The 21,666-nt window shown below is 39.9% G+C and overlaps 1 protein-coding gene across 3 annotated transcripts in view; it reads left to right on the top strand.

Moving 5' to 3' along the window:
• The first annotated feature begins 5,785 nt into the window (after positions 1-5,785).
• PPM1H (protein phosphatase, Mg2+/Mn2+ dependent 1H) overlaps positions 5,786-21,666 on the top strand; it is a 244,575-nt gene continuing 228,694 nt past the window's right edge. Inside the window, exon 1 of one of the 3 annotated variants that reach the window (XM_081060277.1) lies at positions 5,786-6,483. In XM_081060277.1, coding sequence (XP_080916403.1) covers positions 6,239-6,483 — 245 coding nt within the window. In that variant the 5' untranslated portion in view covers positions 5,786-6,238. The remainder of the gene's footprint in view (positions 6,484-21,666) is intronic. The other 2 variants (XR_013994038.1, XR_013994039.1) reach the window with 2 other exon arrangements.

Below are 21,666 nucleotides of genomic sequence, written 5' to 3'. Positions count from 1 at the left end.
ATTTTAATGTCCTATCCTGGTTATGATGTACATCAGGTTACCAGTATAGTGTGACGCACAACCCATATGACTCAGGATCTACATTATTACCAATCTGGATACTGACTGAAGTTAGCTAAGCTTTATCTTATTAGCTATCACAGGTTAAGAAAGTTCTGCTTAGAGATTCTTAGCAAGATGGTGGAGTAGAAAAGCACTGTGCCCGCATTCTTCTGTGAACACATTAAAATTACAACTAAATTACAAAATCAATCAACCTGGAGAACGATCTCTAGTCTAGCTGAATAGAAGTAATATAACTCAAAGTATAAAGAAGCCACAATGAGACTGGTAGGAGGTGCAGAGATGTGAAATCAGCCCCGAACCCCTACATGGCTGTTCAGAATTAGGAGGGATATCTTGGCCATGGAGGTTCCCCACGCCATGGAGGAGCAAGGGACCCCAGCCCCCTACAACCGGCTTCCCAGCCAGGTGTACTGGTGCCAGGAAGAGGAGCACCCACAACATCTGGATGTGAAAAATAGTGGGGATTCCAACCATTTGGGTGGAACAGAAGGCAGCAGGAAACACAGCCATCCTCTTGAATAATCCGTAAACAGACTCACTCACTCACAGGCACTCACCTTGGGCTCCAGCAAGGGGGGTGGGGTGACCTTGGAGACATGCAGGGGAGGGCAGACTGAGTTGTGTGCCTTGGAGGGTAGTGGCTAGAGGATGGTCAGCATTTATCCAGTGAGGGGGTCCTCCTTCTGAGCAGCTGGCAGTTGGGCGCTATCTTGCCTGTTTTGAGCCCGTCCCCACAGGCAAAATCTGAATCTGATTGGCCCAGTGAACTACAATGCTCTGCCCTGCCCTGCTGACTCAGCTGAGACCCCTCCCCACTCAACTCACACACAGCCAGAAGTACTTTGTGGTGAGCAGCCAGCCCCACCCACGTTGTACTCTTTCTTAGAAAATTATCTTACTCTGGCTGGCCCCAGGTGGATGGCGACCAGCCTCAGTGTGCTTTGAGACTTTGGCTAGGTTGCTCAGTACTGGCCACAAACCATAATTAGAATGGCAAAGGTTAAAGACAAGGAGAGAATCCTAAAAGCAGCAAGAGAAAGGCAACTAGTTACTTATAAGGGAGCTGCCATAAGAATGTCAGCTGATTTCTCAACAGAAACTTTACAGGCCAGAAGGAACAGGCACAAAATATTCAAGGTGGTGAGAAACAAGGGCCTACCACTAACATTGCTTTACCCAGCAAAGCTATCATTTAGAATTGGATAAAGAGCTTCCCAGACAAGAAAAAGCTAAAGGAGTTTATCACCACCAAACCAGTATTACAAGGAATGTTAGAGGGACTTCTTTAAGATGGAAAAAAACAAATCAAAATTATGAATAATAAAATGGCAACAGCTACATATCAACAATTACTTTCAATGTAAATTGATTAAATGCTTCAATCAAAAGACATAGGAGGGCTGAATGGATAAGGAAACAAAACCTTTACATATGCTGCCTACAAGAGACTCACTTCAGATTGAAAGACACACAGAGACAGAAAGTAAAGGGATGGAAAAAGATATTTCGTGAAAATGAAAAAAAAAAAAAGCTGGGGTAGCAATACTTATACCAGAAAAAATAGACTTTCAAACAAAGGCTATAAAAAGAGACAATGAAGGACCCAGTAATCCCACTTCAGGGTATTTATCCAAAGAAACCCAAAACTCTACTTCGAGGAGACATTTGTATCCATATGTTCATTGCAGCATTTTTTGCAATGGCCAAGATGTGGAGGCAGACAGGGTGTCCATCGATGGATGAATGGATAAAGAAGAGGTGGTACATATAAGATATACAATGGAATATTGCTTGGCCGTGGAAGGGAATGTGTTCTTGACAGCTGCAGTGGCATGGATGGACCTGGAGGGTATTTTGCTGAGTGGAGTATGTCAGAGAAAGACAGATGCAATGTGATTTCACTTATATGTGGAATCTAAGAACAAACTTAACAAACCAAACAGAAAAGAAAAAAAAAAACACCTCATTGATATAGAATACATTTTGATGGCTGCAAGATGGGAAGGGGGTTAGTTAGAAGTGTGGGTAAAAAAAAGGGGAAGTGATTAAGAAGTACAAATTAGTTGTTACAAAGCAGTTATGAGGATGTAGGGTTTAGCATAAAGAATAGAATCAGTAATATAGTAATAACTATGTATAATGTCAGATGGGTACTAGATTATTTGGGGTGATATGTAGATGGGAGGGCTTGTAGCCAGGGAAAAAATGTGAAGGCATTAAACAGTGCAAATTGGTAGTTACAAAGTAATCATGAGGATGTAAAATAAAACATATGGAATATAATCAACGATATGGTAATAACTATGTGTAGTGTGGGTGGGTACTAGACTAGTTAGGGGGAATCTCTTCTTAAATCATATAAATGTCTAACCACTATGCTGTACACTGAAATTAATATAAAATATTGAATGTCAACTGTAACTGACAAATTTTAAAGGGGAGTAAAGGGTAAGGGGAATAAGAGGTCCAAGTTTCCAGATATAAAACGTATAAGTCATGGGGCTGTAATATACAGCACAGGGAATATAGTCAATTCTACTGCGATAGTTCAGTGTTAGGTGGTTGCTGGACTCATCATGGTGATCACTTCTTTAGGTATATAAATGTTAAATAACTATGGTGTACCCCTGAAACGAATATTTAGGACTTTAACATTTTTCAAGATACCTGGTCAAGTATTTTGTAGAGTATCCTCCATTTGGGTTTGACTCGTGTTTTCTCATAATCATACCAAGATTAAGGATGAAGGGAAACATACCACAGGAAGCATGTGCCCTTTTCAGTGCATGATGTCAGGGGACACAGGATGTTACTATCCCTCATTATTGGGGATGTTAATCTTGATCGCTTGTTTTAGGTGCTGTCTGCCATGTTTTTCCAGTGTAAGTTATTGTTTTCCCTTTTGTAATTAATAAATATTTCAGGGGGCAGGGCAGGTGCAGCGGATGGCTCAGTTGGGGAGAGCGTGGCCTGCATGGGATGGTGGGCTGCGCCCCCTGCAACTAAAGATTGAAAAACACTGCTGGACTTGGAGCTGAGCTGCGCCTTCTACAGCTCAGCTCCAAGTCCTCCAATCCCTGATGTTTTGACTGAGGAAATCATCCAAACCCTTTTTCTTTTTTTCTTTGAAAATAGTCTTATTGCTGGTACTGAGTCATTGAATAGTAAAACCATAGTATTACATACGTAGAAATGGGATTAGTTTATATTAAGAACATCCAAGTACAAGGTCTATGTATGTAACCCATAAATGAATGTTCTATTAAAGTCTTTAAACCCACATTTTCCAGAGAGAATGAAGGGTAACTATTGATGACTGGGGCACATATACATACAGTGTGTAATAAACACATTGAGGGTCTCTCCATTCCTAATTAGTATACCATTTGAATTTAGGGAATCATTAATCCTAAAGGTGGAGAACAGATACTCTCAAATTTGCATCTGTAATAGGGATGAAAGGTACTTTTTTCTAGGGTTTTCCCCAGAAGAGATGACTACCCCCTTTAAATCAGGATTTATTCCCCTCTAAAGCACTGACCTTCATGAATGACATAATTAAGAAGTAAACTTCATGAAAAATATTTCTCTGGAAAATTGTCAGATGGGACACTAACCTTAGATAAGATAGTAGATTTATTAGTTAGCTGTAAACACTCATACTATAGAAATATTCAAAGGAGAACAGGCATGAAATTCCTGTTTGCTTGCTGTTAGTAGAACAAAGTTTGCTGTGCAAAGCTAAAGATATACAAACACTGTCCCATAATAGATAATAATCAGGTTATGGAGAAATATTAGCACAACTTCTTACAAAACATTGGTTGACAAATCTGACTAATATTGCCATGTTTAATTATGCTAAATATCCTATTTGAGAGAAAAATGTAGAAGCCTACAGAAAATACTAACAGTGGTAATCCCCTGGGAAAATGTTTTGGAGTATTCTACTTTCTCATTTACAGTTCTGTACTATTGGATTTTGTTTATTGATTGACCATGATTAGGTACTCTTTTTAAATTGAAAATATATCAGACAGGAAATTTTTAGAAAATCCTATTTCTAGTAAATACACAAAGTGAAATGAAGGGAACAAGATATTAAATTCATCTCAGTAGAGCTTAGTTAACTGAGGTATCCAAAGGACATGGCTAAAAGGTAATTGTTTTACAACTATAGCTTGAAAACGGGATTCTAAGTGTATAGGAGACTGTGGATTCCAGACCTATGGATGTTTAACCACTACATAGAGATTTCCCATCGGAATCAGTTTATAGTTTAACAAAGCAAACGTTGAGAAGATCGGTTTGCTCATTTAGATTTTGCAGCGTTTAAAATCATGCCTCAAAATTTAAAATTAAAGGGGCCAAGATAAAACTGTGTTTGTGTTCTGTGAAAAGTAATAAAATAACTCATTGATAGAAATGGAATTTCACTAAAGGTTGAATATTTTGTTTTTTACATAATTATTTAACAGATAGTAAACTAGAGTACCTATTCATGAAAAAGACAAATGGGGAAATGCCTTAAAAATATCATAGATACTGAAAAAAAGGAATCAATAAGGTTTACCCAGGCCACACCTAAAAGTAAGGATTCCAAGTTCTCTTCAGAGAATTATCTTTCCCCCTAGCACCTGGGCAGCTTCCGCCTTCCCACTCCTGGAGAATGACAGCCTGTATTCCCTCCTGAACTCCAGGGGAGTGCTCAGTGCATAACTCCACAAGGAACCAGAATCCTGGCAAATTAAATGGTAGGTAAACATAGGAACAGGACAGGACACAGAAAAAGTAAACATGAACAGGATATAGCTCTTTTGCCAAAAAATAAAAATAAAATTTAAGCCAATACTTAAAAAATGTTATCCCTAATGAAGCACATTCATGGGGTTTTCACAAACATTTTTCTGTTTTCTTTTAATACAACATCACCAAATCATTGCAAACATTTATTCATTTTTACTTTAGCATTTGAGTCGCTATGTTCTATTTAAATTACTTTAGTTTTAAAGGGCCCTCAGATAATTTTGTAACAAGGTTTCGAAGTAAGAAAAGGCTACGTATATTAAGTGCCTCAATAGTAAACAGGGTCAACTTTGAAAAGATACTTTTGTTGTTATGTTCGAGGAAAAAGCTTGTACAAATTTATTAAGCAGTTAAATACTACATAGATAAACATACTTCTTGCTTCTGATTTCTTAGAGCTCTTTTGTTTTCTTCTCTATTAAGCTTATTCTGGGTTTGAAACAGGGTTTGCTTCCACAGATAATGATGCTTGTGGTGGTAATGAGAGAAAAAGAAAAGTAATTCCAGAAATGCCTAGGGAGAAACTTTGGATGATTCTTGTGCAACCACTGCATTTTTTTTTTTTCTTTAAAGCTCTGAAAAGTCTGTCACACCAGGTGTTCCTCATCTCCACTGCAGGACTTGGAGCCGTCCCACCAGGATTCCACCTGTCTCCCCTGTCCCCTGCAGCTCTCCAAGTTTCCTTTCCCAGAGGCGTAGGCAGCATTCCTCCGAGAGTGGATTCCTCAACTTGGCTTTTCCTGGCTGCCTGGCTTCACGTGACGTCCCCGAACACCTGTACCGGCTACAGCTAACAGCGCCCCCATCCCCGCCGCCAGGTACCGACCCGGCCTGGCTCTCCCTCTCCCACAGGAGGTCACGGACCTGGTGCCAGCCTCGCTCGGGCCGGCAGGGGAGGGGCTGAGCTCCGGCCACAACAGCAGCGAGAGCCCTTGCAGCCTGATTATCACATGACTCGACGGCGACGGTAGCCGTGGCAGCAGCCGTGCGGGCTCCGCGCGCGGGCCCTCCTGGTGGTCTCAGTGGTGCTCACGCAGGAGTCGAGCGCCGCCCGCAGGGAAGGGACCTGCTGCAGCCGCGGCCGCCCAGCCGCTCCCGGAGCGCGCGGCGTCGCTCCCTGCCCCGCCGGCCCGCTCCATGCCTTTCGGTTGCGGAAGTGTAGGGGGGGGAGGCGGCAGCGCCGAGCGCGGGAGGCCGGAGCTCGGCCCCCTGCAGCTCTAGGCTCTGGCAGCCGCGCGGCGCGTCCCAGCGGCCCGGCTGCTCGTGCGCCCGGCGCCCTCCGCAGCCTGCATGCCCCGCGCTGCGCCTCGCCGGGCCCCGGTCTCCGCCTCCTGCTCGCTCCGCTGCTGCCGGGCGCCAGAGTAATATGCTCACTCGAGTGAAATCTGCCGTGGCCAATTTCATGGGCGGCATCATGGCTGGCAGCGCAGGCTCCGAGCACGGCGGCGGCGGCGGCGGCGGCTCGGACCTGCCCCTGCGTTTCCCCTACGGGCGACCGGAGTTCCTCGGGCTGTCTCAGGATGAAGTGGAGTGCAGCGCCGACCACATCGCCCGCCCCATCCTCATTCTCAAGGAGACCCGGCGGCTGCCTTGGGCCACTGGCTACGCAGAGTGAGTGCAGCGACACCGGGCTCCTCGCGGCCCTTCCCCGCACGGTGCCAGCCTTCCTCTCTCCTGGTTCCCCCGCCCCAGGGCTCTCTGGCTGCCGGCGTCCAGGCCTCGGCGGTACCTCTTAACTTGCACTGGCCATTTCTGTCTTCTCCCACTCCTCTTTCCCCCAAACCCAAGGACGTGGCGTCTCCAGCCCGGGTCTTGGTGGTAGATTGATGGGTGCAGCGCTGGGCCGTGGGAAGGCGAGGGTTGGACGGGTCTGTGATCCGGGGGGTTACCACACTTGGAAGAAAGTGCGTAGACCAGTTTTTGCTGAAGTTTGAAACAGAGCAGGGAAATGTAGCATCTGTGCAGCCCCCCCACTCAATCTTGGCGCTCCTGCCTGAAGTTTGCGGGGCACAGCCTGGAGGAGCCGTCCCTGCGCCGGGGAGGGAGGGGGTGGCGGTGTCCGAGCCCTGGAGGCGGCCGCGTTGGCTGTCGTGGTTGCACCTTTCAGAAGGTCTCAGTTTCTCCCACTTCAGCCTAAGAGCTCATTCGCTTCTCCTTTAGCAGGGAGTAAAACTCTGCGCGTTCGTTAAACGCCAATACTATTTTCCCCCAGTCTTTGGGGAGGGGTAAACCTATTTCAGATATTTAACGATAGCAATGTGGTAATCAGCTTTGGCGATTATGTGAGCGTTTGAGTGATTTACTATTTCAAGAACAGATTGAGTTGGGGTGACAACCTGGTGTGGAACTGGGAAAGGAGCGAGGATTTTAATGGCCTCTGCCCCACTCTACGGCTACTCCTCCATTGACTGTTAATGACCATCTTATGAATGGTAGGACATGTAATGTTTCTCCTCCTATTCAGCGGTATGAAACTGGCACTCAGAAGGTGGAATTTAGAAGACCGAGATCCTGGGTTAATAGTGACCTGGTAGGTGCAAAAGTGCACGTAAAACCCCGATGCCTGGCACACCTGCCCCTTTTCCTTTAACTCAGTCCGCTCTGTAATCTTGGCCCTTCTCTACCCCTGCACAGCCTTGCCCGCTGATTGGTTCATCCAGTAACCAATCATCTCTCCCGACGCCTGGGCGCTTTGATGCTGACCCTGTTCTGGTGGCCCGGATACCCCAGGGCAGGCATGATTCCCGACGCTCCGGGTTCCGGTGCGAGAGGTGACCTGGTCGGTGCTGTGCCTAGAATATCGAATTCTCTTTTCCTTCCTCTTTCATCATATAACAGTTTCTCTCCGGGCTGAAATAGAAAATGTGTATAAATGGGGTAGATAGCTGGAGTGTGAAAGATAAGAAACAAGTGAAAGTGATGGATGCTAAAACAATAAAAATTAACACAGAATGAAGGATGAGCGAGATAGAGAACTTTGGGGGTGAGGAAATACAAAATTGCTTTCTAACTTCCAGGAGAAAACCAACACAAAAATAAACACCTGTGTAAGGAAGACTTAAAGGAGGGAAAAGTGCCTGCCAAACATACCAAGCACTGTTTCTTGACTTAAATAAGAAAAAATTGTTTAAAAGCCTGTCATGTGGGGGGTCCGGCGGGGTCTCTGCTCCCACTCCCCACATAAGAACGCAGGAAGTGGTGAGGCCAAAAAGGAACACCCACGGAGCCATAGGTAGGGAAGTCATACCACTATGGTCTCACTGGAGGCTGGGTTCACACAATGTGTGACCTGCTGTCCGCTTTGCTGCCAACCTTTGCTGCCAACCGACCGACTCTCCTTGACTCTCCTTGACTCTCCTTCACTCTCCTTCACTCTCCTTCACTCTCCTTCACTCTCCTCGGCTCCCCTCCGTAGCCGCGGCAGTTATATCAGTGGCCAATGGCTCAATGGCTACAGCTGATGGCCAACCAGCCACAGCTGACGGCTATCTACTATCCGACGGCCCTCTACTATTTGAAACCCTCCACATGAGGCCGAGAGCCTGGAAACTGCTTTCTGGGGCTCTGTCCCCACAAAGCCCATTTGGACCCTTTGCAAGATAAGCAACTTGAAGACATACTCCATCCTGCAATTGTGTAGGTGGGGCCCTGCGCCTGCCAAAAACCTGAATATGTAGGATTCGGTTGTCCCTTGAGTGGTTTTCCAGGGCAAGGGCACCTGCCCGAGGGGCAGAAAAACAGGCAAATGGTGAGAAAGTTATAAGAGAGGTAGGAAGGAAGATTCTAAAACACGGAATGTGGAAGCTCCTTGGACACAATAAAAGGGGTACCTCAGATAAGCAGGAAGGAAAGGGAGAAAAAAACCCACCAGTTTCAGAATGTTTGGATCCCATGGTGGTCACATGATAGGCCAAGGGCTGTAAAAAATATAAGGTTACCTGCAATGAGACATGTGGGAGATAGTACTTACAGGGCTCTACCTTCTACCTGGGCCTCAGTTTCCTTATCTCTAAGAAGCTTATCATTTTCTAGACCAGGACAAGAAAGATGTTCAACTTGAAGTTTAGAGGGGCCACTGTAAAATGTTTAATTTTTAAAAGTAGTTATAAAAGTAGTACATACTTGTTAATTCAAGCCAAGCCCCGTATACAAATATAAGCTCCCCCCACAACCCCTCACTCCCTAAGGGTAATGACAGTTCAATCTTTGAGTGGTGTGTATGCCTTTCTATACTTAGATGCACCTATGAATATGTATCATGCCTTTCTTTTTTCTTTCCCAAATATGCTCGTACTAAGCATGTTATTCTGTAACGTTTGCACAAAATACGGTGTCATGGATTTTATTCCAAGTCAATACATATAGAATTACCTCATTTAAAAAATGTATACATGTTACTAATAATAGCTAATAACATAATGCTTACTGTTTAATGCTTACACTATTTTCCAAGATTGTATCATCATCATTTAATTCTCACAACAACCCTATAAGGTAGGCATGCACTACCATTTGCATTTTATAAATGAAGAGACAGAGGCACGGAATGTCTCAGCAACTTGCCCAGAGTCATACTACCTTTGCGGAGCCTGTATTTGAACCCAGGCAGTCTACCTCTGGAACCCACAACAACAAACTGCCTTCTTACACGGGATGAAATAAATGATGGTGCAGCCGTCGGGACCCGTGGTTAATTACTAGCTTGCTGCCTCTCTGTCAGATGTACTGTACCACTTCCTCAAATCTTGAACTATATATAGTTTATCTTCCTACAAAAATACATCTTGCATGATCAAAATGGCTGAAATAGGGAAAGGGAGAGAAAGACAAGTAGGAACTTGTCTTTGTGGCTATGGTCAGAAGCTGCTACCCATAATACTGCCCTTTGCTACAGGATGTACTGGGAGGAGGAATTGTCTTTGTTCTAGAAGGCACTTGAGAAGAAGAGCATTGGTAGGAAGATTCTTGCTCAGAGAGTGGGGATAAGAGAGATGCCACTGAATCAAGGCCTGAGTCAGAAGTGGTTCGCTTACCTTTCTAGAAAAATGAGTTACTTTCTAAGGTTTCCTGGGAAGGAAGAATTTGCATCACTTGGTGAGTGAGTGAGGAATTAAAGAGTGGTTGACCTTTTAGATGGTAGAAAAATTGAGAAGTGGTTTATTGGTTGCCACTTACTGTTAATCCCTTTCAAGAAGAGATACTCCATAGGTTATAGAACTAGGGAATTAGCTTATGCAATCCCAGTGAGATTTGGGGATCCAGAAACCGAAGACCCTCGTTTATTAATAGTTATTGGCATCGGGCTAGATGGAATTTCCCAGCTCCTCAAAAACTTTCCTATTGTGGCTGAAAAGTTTAGCCACTTGATTAAGGGCTATATGCTAGGTTGTAGAGCTCTGTAAAGCACTGCAGTTATAGGTAACATTCACAGAGCTAAAATCTTTCCCAAAACGCATTAATGAGTTTTATTTTTGAGTTTGGCTTTGAAATCACTGACAGCCTGTTAGATTTGCTCAGAAAGAGCCCAGGGGAGGAAACAGTCTGACCCAGAGACTCCACCCAGCAGCTACTTCATTTCTCTCTCCCCAAATTTACATACCACCCAAGTGGTCCCTGTGCTTCAGAGACCTGAAATCGTTTTAGTTTTTAACGGATGAGCAGCCCATTTTGACTTTTTTTTCCATCTTGACCTCTTTGCCCAACCTTTCTCCTGTTGATGGTCAGCTGGGTTTAGAGATACAAGTGAGCATGGAGTTTGTACCTGAAACTACAGCAGCAGAGAATGCCAAAGAACATGCAGTGCTCTGTATGTGAAAGCATCACATTCAGGTTTTTATCAGTGATCAATTTTTTTGCTTCTGCAGAAAGGATAAATAATAATTACAGCATAATTTTACTTAGTTTATAACTGTAACTATGCAATTCTTTTTTCTCCCCTAGTACCTTTCTTATAAAAGTGTCCTAGATATGGGTACAAAACAAAGCTATCTTCAGAGTTTCTGTCAAATGCATAACATCAGTTCTTTGTGTCTCACAAAGTTTAAAATTGTGAAATTTTGGATAAAAGCATCTTATTTAAATCCTGCAAACAGCCCGTAAGTATTTGGATTTATTTGGGAATCTATAGGTTGTTCTGTCTCCCCAGTCATTGGCACTAATTAGCAATTAAATTACCAGTAAATCCCGTTAGTTGCCTGGGCAGTGATGTTAACAGAAAAAACACTATTTCTCTCTTTCCTAAAGTTCAGAATGACCCGGGCCTTTCTGTTTCCATTCTGATCTCCTCTAGTACACCCACCCCTCTTAGACATCATAGCAGAGCTCCTGCCTGGGAACTTATTAACTTGCAAGAATCTCCAGGTTCTGCATTTCTTGTTGTGTGATAAAAAAAAGAAATGTGTGTTGGGGGTTGTCTTATTTAACAGAGCTCTCCAAGGCACTTATTTGCAGATGATTCAAAAGTCCAAAGTAGTCTAAAATATTTCTCTTACCTTTCTGGTAACCTGTATAAGATATTTTCCTATTTTAAAGCGGGTGGCTAAGCTCTCCATTTTTTAAATGCAACATTATAAAGAACTCATCTCCATTAGGGTGTAGCTCCTGGACTGTTCTTTCACTTAGGAGAATGCTTCCTTCAAAGAATAGCAGGGGGATCAAATATATGCTGATGGAAGGAGAACTGACTCTGGGTGGTGAACACACAATGGGATTTATAGATGATGTATTACAGAATTGTCCACCTGAAATCTATGTGATTTTACTAACAAATGTCACTCCAATAAATTTTTTTAAAAAAAGACTAGTGATCCTTCAAGCAGATGATTAACCATTCTGAGGGGTTGTATTTATTATGTGTGTCAGCGTTAGTTAGGTGAACATCATCTCTGATGTGCCCTACTACAAAGGGCTTCTTAATTATCATTACAGCAATACCAATGAATAACTTAAAACTGCATACTAGAATTGTTTTCTCAAAATACATTATTGAAGATAATTGACATATAACATTAGTTTCAGGTATACAACATAATTCTATATATGTGTATATTGTGAAATAATCACAGTAAGTCTGGTTAACATCCTTCACGACATATAGTTACAATTTTTTTTCTTGTGATGAGAACATTTAAGATTTACTCTTAACAACTTTCAAATACGCAATAAAGAATTATTAACCAAGCTGTACATTATATCCTCAGGACTTATTTATTTTATAACTAGAATACCTTTTGACCCCCCCCTTCACCCATTTTCTTTCACACTTCCACCTGCTCCCTTTCCCTACAACCAGCAATCTGTTCTCTGTATGAGCTTGGGTTTTATTTTATTTTATTTTTATTGTTGTATTTTTTATTTTTATTTTTTTTTAGATTTCACATGTAAGTGAAATCATATGGTATTTGCCTTTCTCTGTCTGACTTATTTCACTTAGCAATGCCCTTAAGATCCATCCATGTTGTCCTAAATGGCAGGATTTCCTTCTTTTTTTGTGGTTGAATAATGTGTGTGTGTGTGTGTGTGTGTGTGTATATGTGTATGTATATATACACATATATGTGTGTGTGTATATGTATGTATGTATTTGTATGTGTATATATGTATATATGTGTGTATATACATCACATCTTTATTCATCAATGGATACTTACGCTGTTTCCATATCTTAGCTATTGTAAATAATACTGCATGAAACATGGGGATACAGATACCTTTTTGAGTTAGTGTTTTCATTTCCTTTGGCTAAACATGTAGAAGTGGAATAGCTGGATCATATGGTAGTTCTATATTTAATTTTTTGAGAAACTGTCATACTGTTTTCCATAGTGGCTGCACCAATTTACATCCCCACCAACAATGCACGAGGGTTCCCTTTTTTTCTGCATTCTCACCAACATTAGTTATCTCTTGTTTTTTTAATAGCCATTCTAACAGGTGTGACGTGATAACTCATTGTGATTTTGAATTTTATTTTCCTGATCATTAGTGTTGAGCACCTTTTCATGTACCTGTTGGTCATCTATATGTCTTCTTTGGAAAAATGTTATTTATATCCTCTGTCCATTTTTAAAATCAGATTATCTTTTTGCTTTTGAATTGTATGAGTTCTTTTATATTTTGGATGTTAACCTCTTATCAGATACATGATTTGCAAATATTTTCTTTCAGTAGGTTGCCTTTTCATTTTTTTGATGGTTTCTTTTGTTGTGCAGGAGTTTTTTAGTTTGATGTAGTCCCCCTTGTTTATTTTTGCTTTTGTTGCCTTTTCTTTGGTATCAAATCCAAAAAATAATTTCCAAGACTGAAGTCAAGGAGCTTACCACCTATATTTTTTTCTAGGAGTTTTATGGTTTCAAGTCTTACGTTTAAGTCTTTATTTTGAGTTAATTTTTGTATATAGTGTAAGATAGTGGTCCAATTTCATTCTTTTGTATGTAGCAGTTCAGTTTTCCTAACACCACATACTTAAGAGACTGACCTTTCCCCATTGTATATTCTTGCCTTCTTTATTGTAAATTAATTAACCACATATGTGTGGGTTTACTTCTGGGCTCTCTATTCTGTTCCATTGATCTGTGTGTCTGTTTTTATGCCAGTACCATATTGTTTTGATTACTGTAGCTTTGTAATATAATTTGAAATCAGGAAGTGTGATGCCTCTAGCTTTGTTCTTCTTTCTCAAGATTGTTTTTGCTATTTGGGGTCTCTTGTAGTTCCATACAAATTTTAGGATTGTTTGTTCTATTTCTGTGAAAAATGCCATTGGAATTTTGATAGAGATTGCAGTGAATCTGTATATATCATTTTGGGTAGTATGGATATTTTAATGTTTTTTTCAGTACATGAGCATGGAATATCTTTACATTATTAGTGTCTTCTTAAATTTCTTTCATCAGTGTCTTATAGTTTTCAGTGTATAGGTCTTTCATCTCCTTGGTTAAATTTATTCCTAGGTATTTTATTGTTTTTGATGCAATTGTAAATGGGATTGTTTTTTTCTTAATTTATCTTTATGATAGTTCATTATTAGTATATAGAAACATAACTGATTTCTGTATATCAATTTTGTATCCTAAATGTCCTAAATTTTGTATCCTTCAATAATAAATTTATTGAATTTATTATTTCTAACAGTTTTTTGGTGAAGTCTTTAGGGTTCATGATATACAAGTATAATATCATGTCATCTGTAACTAGTGATAGTTTTTACATCTTTCTTTCTGATTGAGATACCTTTTATTTCTTTTTATTGCCTAATTGCTCTGATTAGGACTTCCAATATTTTGAATAAAAGTGGGGGAGAGTTGGGTATCCTTGTCTTGTTCCTTCATTGTAGAGGAAGAGCTTAGCTTTTTACCATTGGTATGATGTTAGCTGTGGGCTTGTCATATAAAGCCTGCATTATGTTGAAGTACATTCCTTCTATACCCACTTTTTTGAGAGTTTTTATCATTAATGGATGTTGAGTTTTGTCAGATGCTTTTTCTGCATTTATTGAGATGATTATATGATTTTATCCTTCATTAGTGTGGTGTATCACATTGATTTATGTGTATTGAACCATCCTTGCATCCTTGCCATAAATTCCACTTGATCATGGTGTATGATTCTTTTAATGTATCGTTGAATCTGATTAGCTGATATTTTGTTGAGGGGATTTGCATTGATTTTCATCAGGGATGTAATTACAGGGATGTAATTTTCTTTTACTGTGATGTCCTTGTCTGGTTTTGGTATCAGAGTAATGCTGGCTTTGTGAATTGAGTTTGGAAGTATTCCCTCTTCTAATTTTTTAGAAGAGTTTCAGAAGGAATGACAAGTTACTTTTAAAGGCAGATGTCTTTAATTCTTGATGTTTGGTAGAAATTAAAAAATCGAGTGCCTTTATAATTTTCTCTGACTTGCCTAATTTGGACAGAGGATTGATATTTTTGTCTTTTGAATTGATGCCGTCATCTTTCAGGAAATAAACATCATTCATCTGCTTTCATTACTTCTCTCATTCAACCAATGAAATGATTGCATTCCTACCATGAGTCAGGCATTGGTCTCATTCTGGGATCATAATATGACACAGTCATCATCCTCAAGAAAATTTTATGGCATAATCTTTCTCCCCTTAGTGTCATTTTTTGAAATTAAATTCAAATGAAGTCATGGACTATTAAGATTAAAAGAGACCAGTACTGGGGATGGGGATTTGACTTTAATGTCTTAATGCTTCTGAGCAATTACAAATCTCAGTATTTGGAGCCTTTAATCCACACGAGGGAAACAAACTGTTCTTTCCAGCAAGCATTGTCATTAGCTGCCAAGTTCTCTCTACCTGTATAAAGGCTGAGTAAGGAAAAAATTATTCTGACACTTGTAAAAATGGCAAGGAAGACTTTATTCAAGACTATTGCAATAGGGGCATTGTAATAGGGGAGAGACATCAAACCCAACTCCAAAAACAGCAAAGATAGCTGGGAATTCATACCCAGTGAGCGATGAGTGAGGAGGTCAGTGGATGGAAAATTACTAAGAGGAGACTTCAAAGGTAGAGGAATTCTTACTGAAGGCAGGTCAAGGATTCATACAGCAAAGGTAGAAGATGAGGACATTGATCAGATATCATAGGTGATCAGATTTGTCTGCTAAATCTGATCTATAATGTCATCAAAAAGAAGTGTTTAGTTTTTTGAAAATGCTATGATATTGATCCCTTTTTTCCTTATTTCTCACAAAGCCGTAAAACCATGTATTTACCAGCCCTAGAGCATTCCCAAGACTTTTTTCAGTTTTAAACTCTCTGAGATCCTGGGATTAGGCTAAGAACCACTTTCCATCCAGGCTGACTTTTTTTTCCTAGTGGAGCTTGCTGTCTCCTTTATTGTGATTACAATTTTGAATTATTTTCCCCCAGCCCTTTACTATGAAAATTTTCAAACATGCAGAAAAGACGAAATCATTATATAGTACTTCGTACCCATATGCCAACCGCTTAGATTCTACAACGCACAGTTTGCTGTATTTGCTAACCATTTGCTTATCCATCAATACGTTCTTGTGATTTTGAAGTGTATGTTTCCTTTAAGCCACTGGCTTTGGTTTATGCTATTAAGTATTTTCCACAGTAAAATAAAAATTAGGTTTCGGTAGCTTTGACATTCTCAGTTGAGAAAACTACCAAACAACTGAGCCCTCATTCTGGGGACCCCAGAATTAACTTTCACAACATTGTCACCCTAAAAATACTCACTCAGTCTGTACACTTTCCATAACAACATTCACATAACTGAGAGCTTTACATAGGGGCAAATTGGAAAGTAGAAATAGATAACACATCTCTTTGCTATGCTCCTGTTTAAATAAATCAATAGGAAATTTAAGACTTGAGTCACTCCTCTTTTCAGCTGGTTAGCAAGTCAGTTGAATACCATCGGAGGTGTACTTTGTTTAGTAAAGACTTTGGAATGTGTTGCCTGAAACATGCTTATAATAAAGACACCATTTGCTGTGTTTTCCTTAACTTCTGACGTAGATATTGTCCTCTAGGAGGCTTAGGGAAATCAAAGTACCTGGTTAATTGCTCTTTTTTCCTGTGTGGTCAGATCAGTTGGGTCTTCTGGAATGTGAATCTATAGTGTTTTCTTTGTCATACTATTTCTGACAGTTTTCTCTCAATGCCTGTGACATTTAAATGCTTCCCTGTATTTTCTCTCAGGTGTGGGCTTTATGCTTCCCTTTTTATAAGAGAAAATAATGATACCACCAACTTACCTCTGTATAACTCTGCATGATTATTAAGTCCCTGCCTGTTTAATGAAAGCATTAACCCATGCTTAATGAAAGCAAAAATGGGCCCAGAGAGAACCTAAGTTACTTTAGAATCTCATGTGGTCCCAGGATCCTGGTGGCTACAAGGGAGTCATTGAACCTGACCATTCATCGTGTTAAATTATTCATTAATAAAAACACATCGTGTTCCTGTTAACAAAATGTCACAGAAGAGAGCTGTAATGGATTTTGTTACTTAAAGGAAACTAATAAGGCTAATCTCCAGATGGTTTTAAATTGGATAAGGCCATATTAACACATCAAGTGCTGTATAAAATGATGCTTTTCAAAGCTTTTAAAAATGCAGCTGACCCTTGAACAACATGGGTTTGAACTGTGCAGTCCACTTCTATGCTGATTTTTCCTCCCCCCAATAATTGCCTGTACTGTTATTGATTCGTGGCTGGGAGTTTATGGATGCAGAGAGCCAACTGTGTGCATTGATCTACACCATTTTATGTAAGAGACTTGAGCATCAGTAGATTTGGGGATCCGCGGGAGTGAGGGTGGGGTCTTAGCTGCCTAGAAATGAGGAAATATACTTAGGAATTCTGAATTATAGAGCTCAAATCATGAGCCCGATGTTATGAGAAAGTCCCTTTTACAATGTACTTTGGGAGTTCTGTTACCTAAGTTCTTAAGCAGCGTCAAGTTTTTCAGATTTCAAGGGAATTTTTCAAGGTGTAGTGAACTTTGAGGGCCAGCAGTGCTAGTAGCATCAGTGTGACATTTGTTTGCTGCTCGTCAGCATCATGGGTTCTTGCAGTGGCTTCCTGTGGAGTGTGGGTATCGATGACGGGCACAGGTCAGGTCCCATGGAGTCTTGCCAGAAGGATGGTGTAATCAGTCATCACCGGGCCAACGTGTGGAGAGAGAGTCCATTTGCCAAGCTGAGAGGACCAAAGTGGTTTGCATACTCTACTGTCCTTTCAGGGAGTTGACACGTGGACATTTAAGCTATTAAAAAATGGCTCCTCTAAATTTCACCTTTTTCATGTAATTATAGGAAGAAAAAAAATCTCAAGTGATAAATTGATTTTTTTTAAATAAAAATGCTGTGGATTATTGAATTGCTATATTTAAGTAGTCTGCTATGGTGTACTGATGGTCATTCTATGCCTTTTTTTTTTTAACTTCTATTTATTTTAAGTGTGTTTTTCCAGGACCCATCAGCTCCAAGTCAAGTAGTTGTTTCAGTGTAGTTGTGGAGGGCGCAGCTCACAGTGGCCGGTGCGGGGATCGAACCAGCAACCTTGTTGATAACAGCACTGTGCTCTAACCAGCTGAACCAATCGGCTGCCCCTATGCCTTTTTGAGAAGGTGTACATTGATCAATTATATTTAGAACACACAGCAGGCAAAAATAAAAGTAAGTGTTTAGTGGGAAACAAATTTTAAGGTACAGTGAATATAAATAGCCCATAAGGGATGTGAGGAAGGGAATGAACAAAACTGGTATTACTACTATAAAGAATTATTAAGAAGTTCTTTTTTTCTTAATATAAAAGAGGAAATAGCTACAATATTTTCTTGCAAATAAATAGCCTATGAGATTGAACTCTAAAATATAAGTTTGGAAAAAAATGAGCCATTTTATCAGTCTTTTAGGACAGCATTTGCCCTGGGTTTAGAGAGCCAGATTAGATGGCCTCTTGGCACCCTTCCCTGTGCTTATTCATGATGGGGCCTTGCTGCCCTGTTGTTAGAACCAGGTGTCCAAGCTGGGCTGCTGATTCAGTGTAGCAGCAAATGGGAAGAGAAGAATTGGCACCTCCAACTGCAGCAGCTGGTGTTTATTTTATTAAATATCTAGGTGCTCAGATGGGAATTGCATGGGCCCATAGTTAAAGCCCAGCCTTTCCTCCACTTCCTGTGCCCCAGGTCATCAGGTCATTGCTGACTGAGGCCACCTGGCCTCCCCTTACATACCACCTGAAGCCCTGTCTACTGTCATGCAAGCCTCAGAAGGTGCCACGGAGTGGCATTGGTCTCCACGAGGGGTGTGGATTCCCTCTAGTCCTCGTTCCCAACCTTCTCACTATTACGGACCCTTTTATTTTAATTATATTTTTGTTGGATGGATCCCTCGTGAAAGATTTTGTCCAGCAACTATATAAAATAATTATTAAGTTGCTCCCTTAAAAAATTATTAAAACAGACTCATACTGTCTTCTAGTTAGCAGGCAATTGAACTAACATTTGAGCCAAAAGCAAAGGATTAACCTTGTTTTAGTAAACATATGAGTCCTTATTGCCCAGAATCTATTTTTCATTAGCTTTTTTTTTCACCTTTCAATATGTAAAATAGCTCAGGTCTCTTGTTGCTACCTTCCCAGATCCTTAAGGAGCCTGGACCACAAGCTGAAACTCTGCCAACAATCTTACCTGTGCACCACCTCTGGGTTTTCAGCCAGGTGTATTCAAGATCATTTTGTTTGGGTTTCAAATGTGTTAACACCTTCCTTGAGCCCATTACTTCAAAGTCCCAGATGTCCTTTTCCGGTTGAAAAACTATGTTTTAATAGTTTTATTTTCTTGGCTCACAAAGTGCTGCTAGTTGCCTCAGAGACTAGATGCTTGTCAGCTGCAAGTTTAATTAAACTCGTGCTGAGAATATTATCTTTTTCTAGCAGGCTTTTGACTCTTGGGCAAAAGTTTGTGTTGTAAAAATTTCTGTCAATCACTGAGTCTGGGTGAGAAGAGCCTGACACATCTTTAGGTGTCTTGTAACCTGTCAAGGTGGAGGAAGGCACTGATTAGTCAGGAACACAGACTTAATTTTTAAAAATTATATACTTTTTTTTTCTCATTGCAGAATTGATGTGTGTTCATTGTAGGCACTTTCAAATTCTCAGAAGTTCTATGGAGAACATAAACATCTATGAATTCTGTCACTCATAATTTAATTGATAATTTGTATCTCTAAGTACATTAGTATTTATTTACAAAATGGGAGAATTCTACATACCGATTAATAGTTTTTTCACTTCAAATGGATCAACTATCTTTCCGTGTAAATAAATATTGTACTCAGGCATTTTTAATAGCTGCAGTGTATTTCATTTATGGTTTTAACATATATTTTTTCCCCTTAGTGTTCACCAATATTTTACTATTAAAAATGGTCCTGGGGTGAATATCCTTGTGGATAAGGCTTAATTTGAAAAGTGACATTTTTCTGGGGAAAATGTTCAGATTGAACTTTTCCAGTATTTCTAGTGACATTATTTAATAGTTTGAAAAGATCAATGTTAAGATTGAAAATTGTTTTGAGAAAATGTCAGTTATGTACTTTATTTTAAAGTACTTGACCAAAGTATTGTTTTGGTGAGCCAGGATTACTCATTTAAGAAACATTGCTTCTTTTTTATATTTAGGATTAAATAATAAGTTTTAGAGAAATGATGTTTAAGGAGTAATTTAATACCTTACTCTGAAGAACTGCCCAATGAATCTATCTTTCTCCAGAACTAAAGGATTGGGTATCATGCATTGGCTATCATGCATTTCATAATGGGTAACATTTCATTTTTATTTGTTTTAACTTTTTAATCTTGAGGGTGTGGGCATTATCATATACATTTTATTTTATTTTTTTTACAAAGTTTATATTAGTTTCAGGGGTACACTATAGTTATTCAACATGTATAGACCTAAAGAAATGATCACCGTAAGTCCAGCAACCATCTGACACCGTACCACACTATCACAATATTATTGACTATATTCTCTATGCTGTACCTTACATCCCCATGACTTATTATTTTTAAAAATTTTATATTCAGGTGTACAGTGCAGTGGTTAGGCGTTTATGTAATCTATGAAGTGATTCCCCCCAATAAGCCCAGTACACCCTACATAATCTTTACAACATTATTGATTATATTCCCCGTACTGTATTTCACATCCCCGTGACTATTTTGTGACTACCAGTTTATACTTCCTAATCCCTTCACCTTTCTCACCCAATCCCCACCCTACCCTCCTCCCATCTAGCAATATAATGTACATTTTAATTTCTCCAGTACTTAATACAGAGCCATATACATCGATGCTCAAATATAGAGACCTGAAATTGTGGGGACATAATCGAAATAGTTCTTTCAATTTCACCTGAAGGAAAGATCACCTTTATTCTATAGGCTGATTTCAAATCATATGGTCAATTCCCGGGAATACAACAGTTATCACAGTACCTAGAAATTTCAAACATTCATCTGCTCAGTAAATGTTTGTTGGAGGCATTGCATCATACTCTCTGCATCTGGACTATCCTTTGTTGAAATGGAGGAAAACTATATCCAGCTTTCCTGCTGTTAGTTGGAGGTAAGCAGTAAGAACAGATCCAGCCGGCAAAAGTAGATTTCTTGGTATATATGAATGATTGGCTAGGAATGGGAAGTCTGTGTAGATACTGAGTTCAGAAACCATCGAAGTGTCTGAACATTCTTAATCCTTTCTCTGCCCTCTTGCCTGTTTTTCTTTTTTTGGTATATTCATAAGGCACCTGCTCACTAGTCCTTTCTCTGTGCACGAGTTAAAGCATTATTAAATTAGACACAATCTATGATTTAGTTCATTTATGAACTGGGTTATTTATGCTGAAGCTTGCAGTTTGCTTTTGAGACAAAAACTCAAAGTCACCCAAGGTGACTTTGGCCCATTTCTCTCTCTGTCCAAAGCCAAGCCAATATTAAAATCATGTACATGCAGCTATGAACCAAATAGGATAAAGAAATTCTGTATTAAAGCTTAGTTTCATTAATTAATTTCTACTCCTATATTAGTATTGGTTCTTGAGCTGACCTGAAGAGCTTTGGTGTTTGTCAGCTATATGCAAGTATAAATAATATTTGCTACATTGGAATTTAAAAAAATATTTATAAATTCATTTTAAAATAACTGTAAACATTTTTATTGAAAAGTAACCATGTTTTCCAAAACCGAAACCAATTTAGTAAGAAGTGTAGCATCATT

Source organism: Rhinolophus hipposideros, assembly GCF_964194185.1.
Source record: "Rhinolophus hipposideros genome assembly, chromosome: 9".
NCBI lineage: Eukaryota > Metazoa > Chordata > Mammalia > Chiroptera > Rhinolophidae > Rhinolophus > Rhinolophus hipposideros.
Note: the sequence above shows the minus strand (reverse complement) of the source record. Positions and strands in the feature narration are given on the sequence as shown.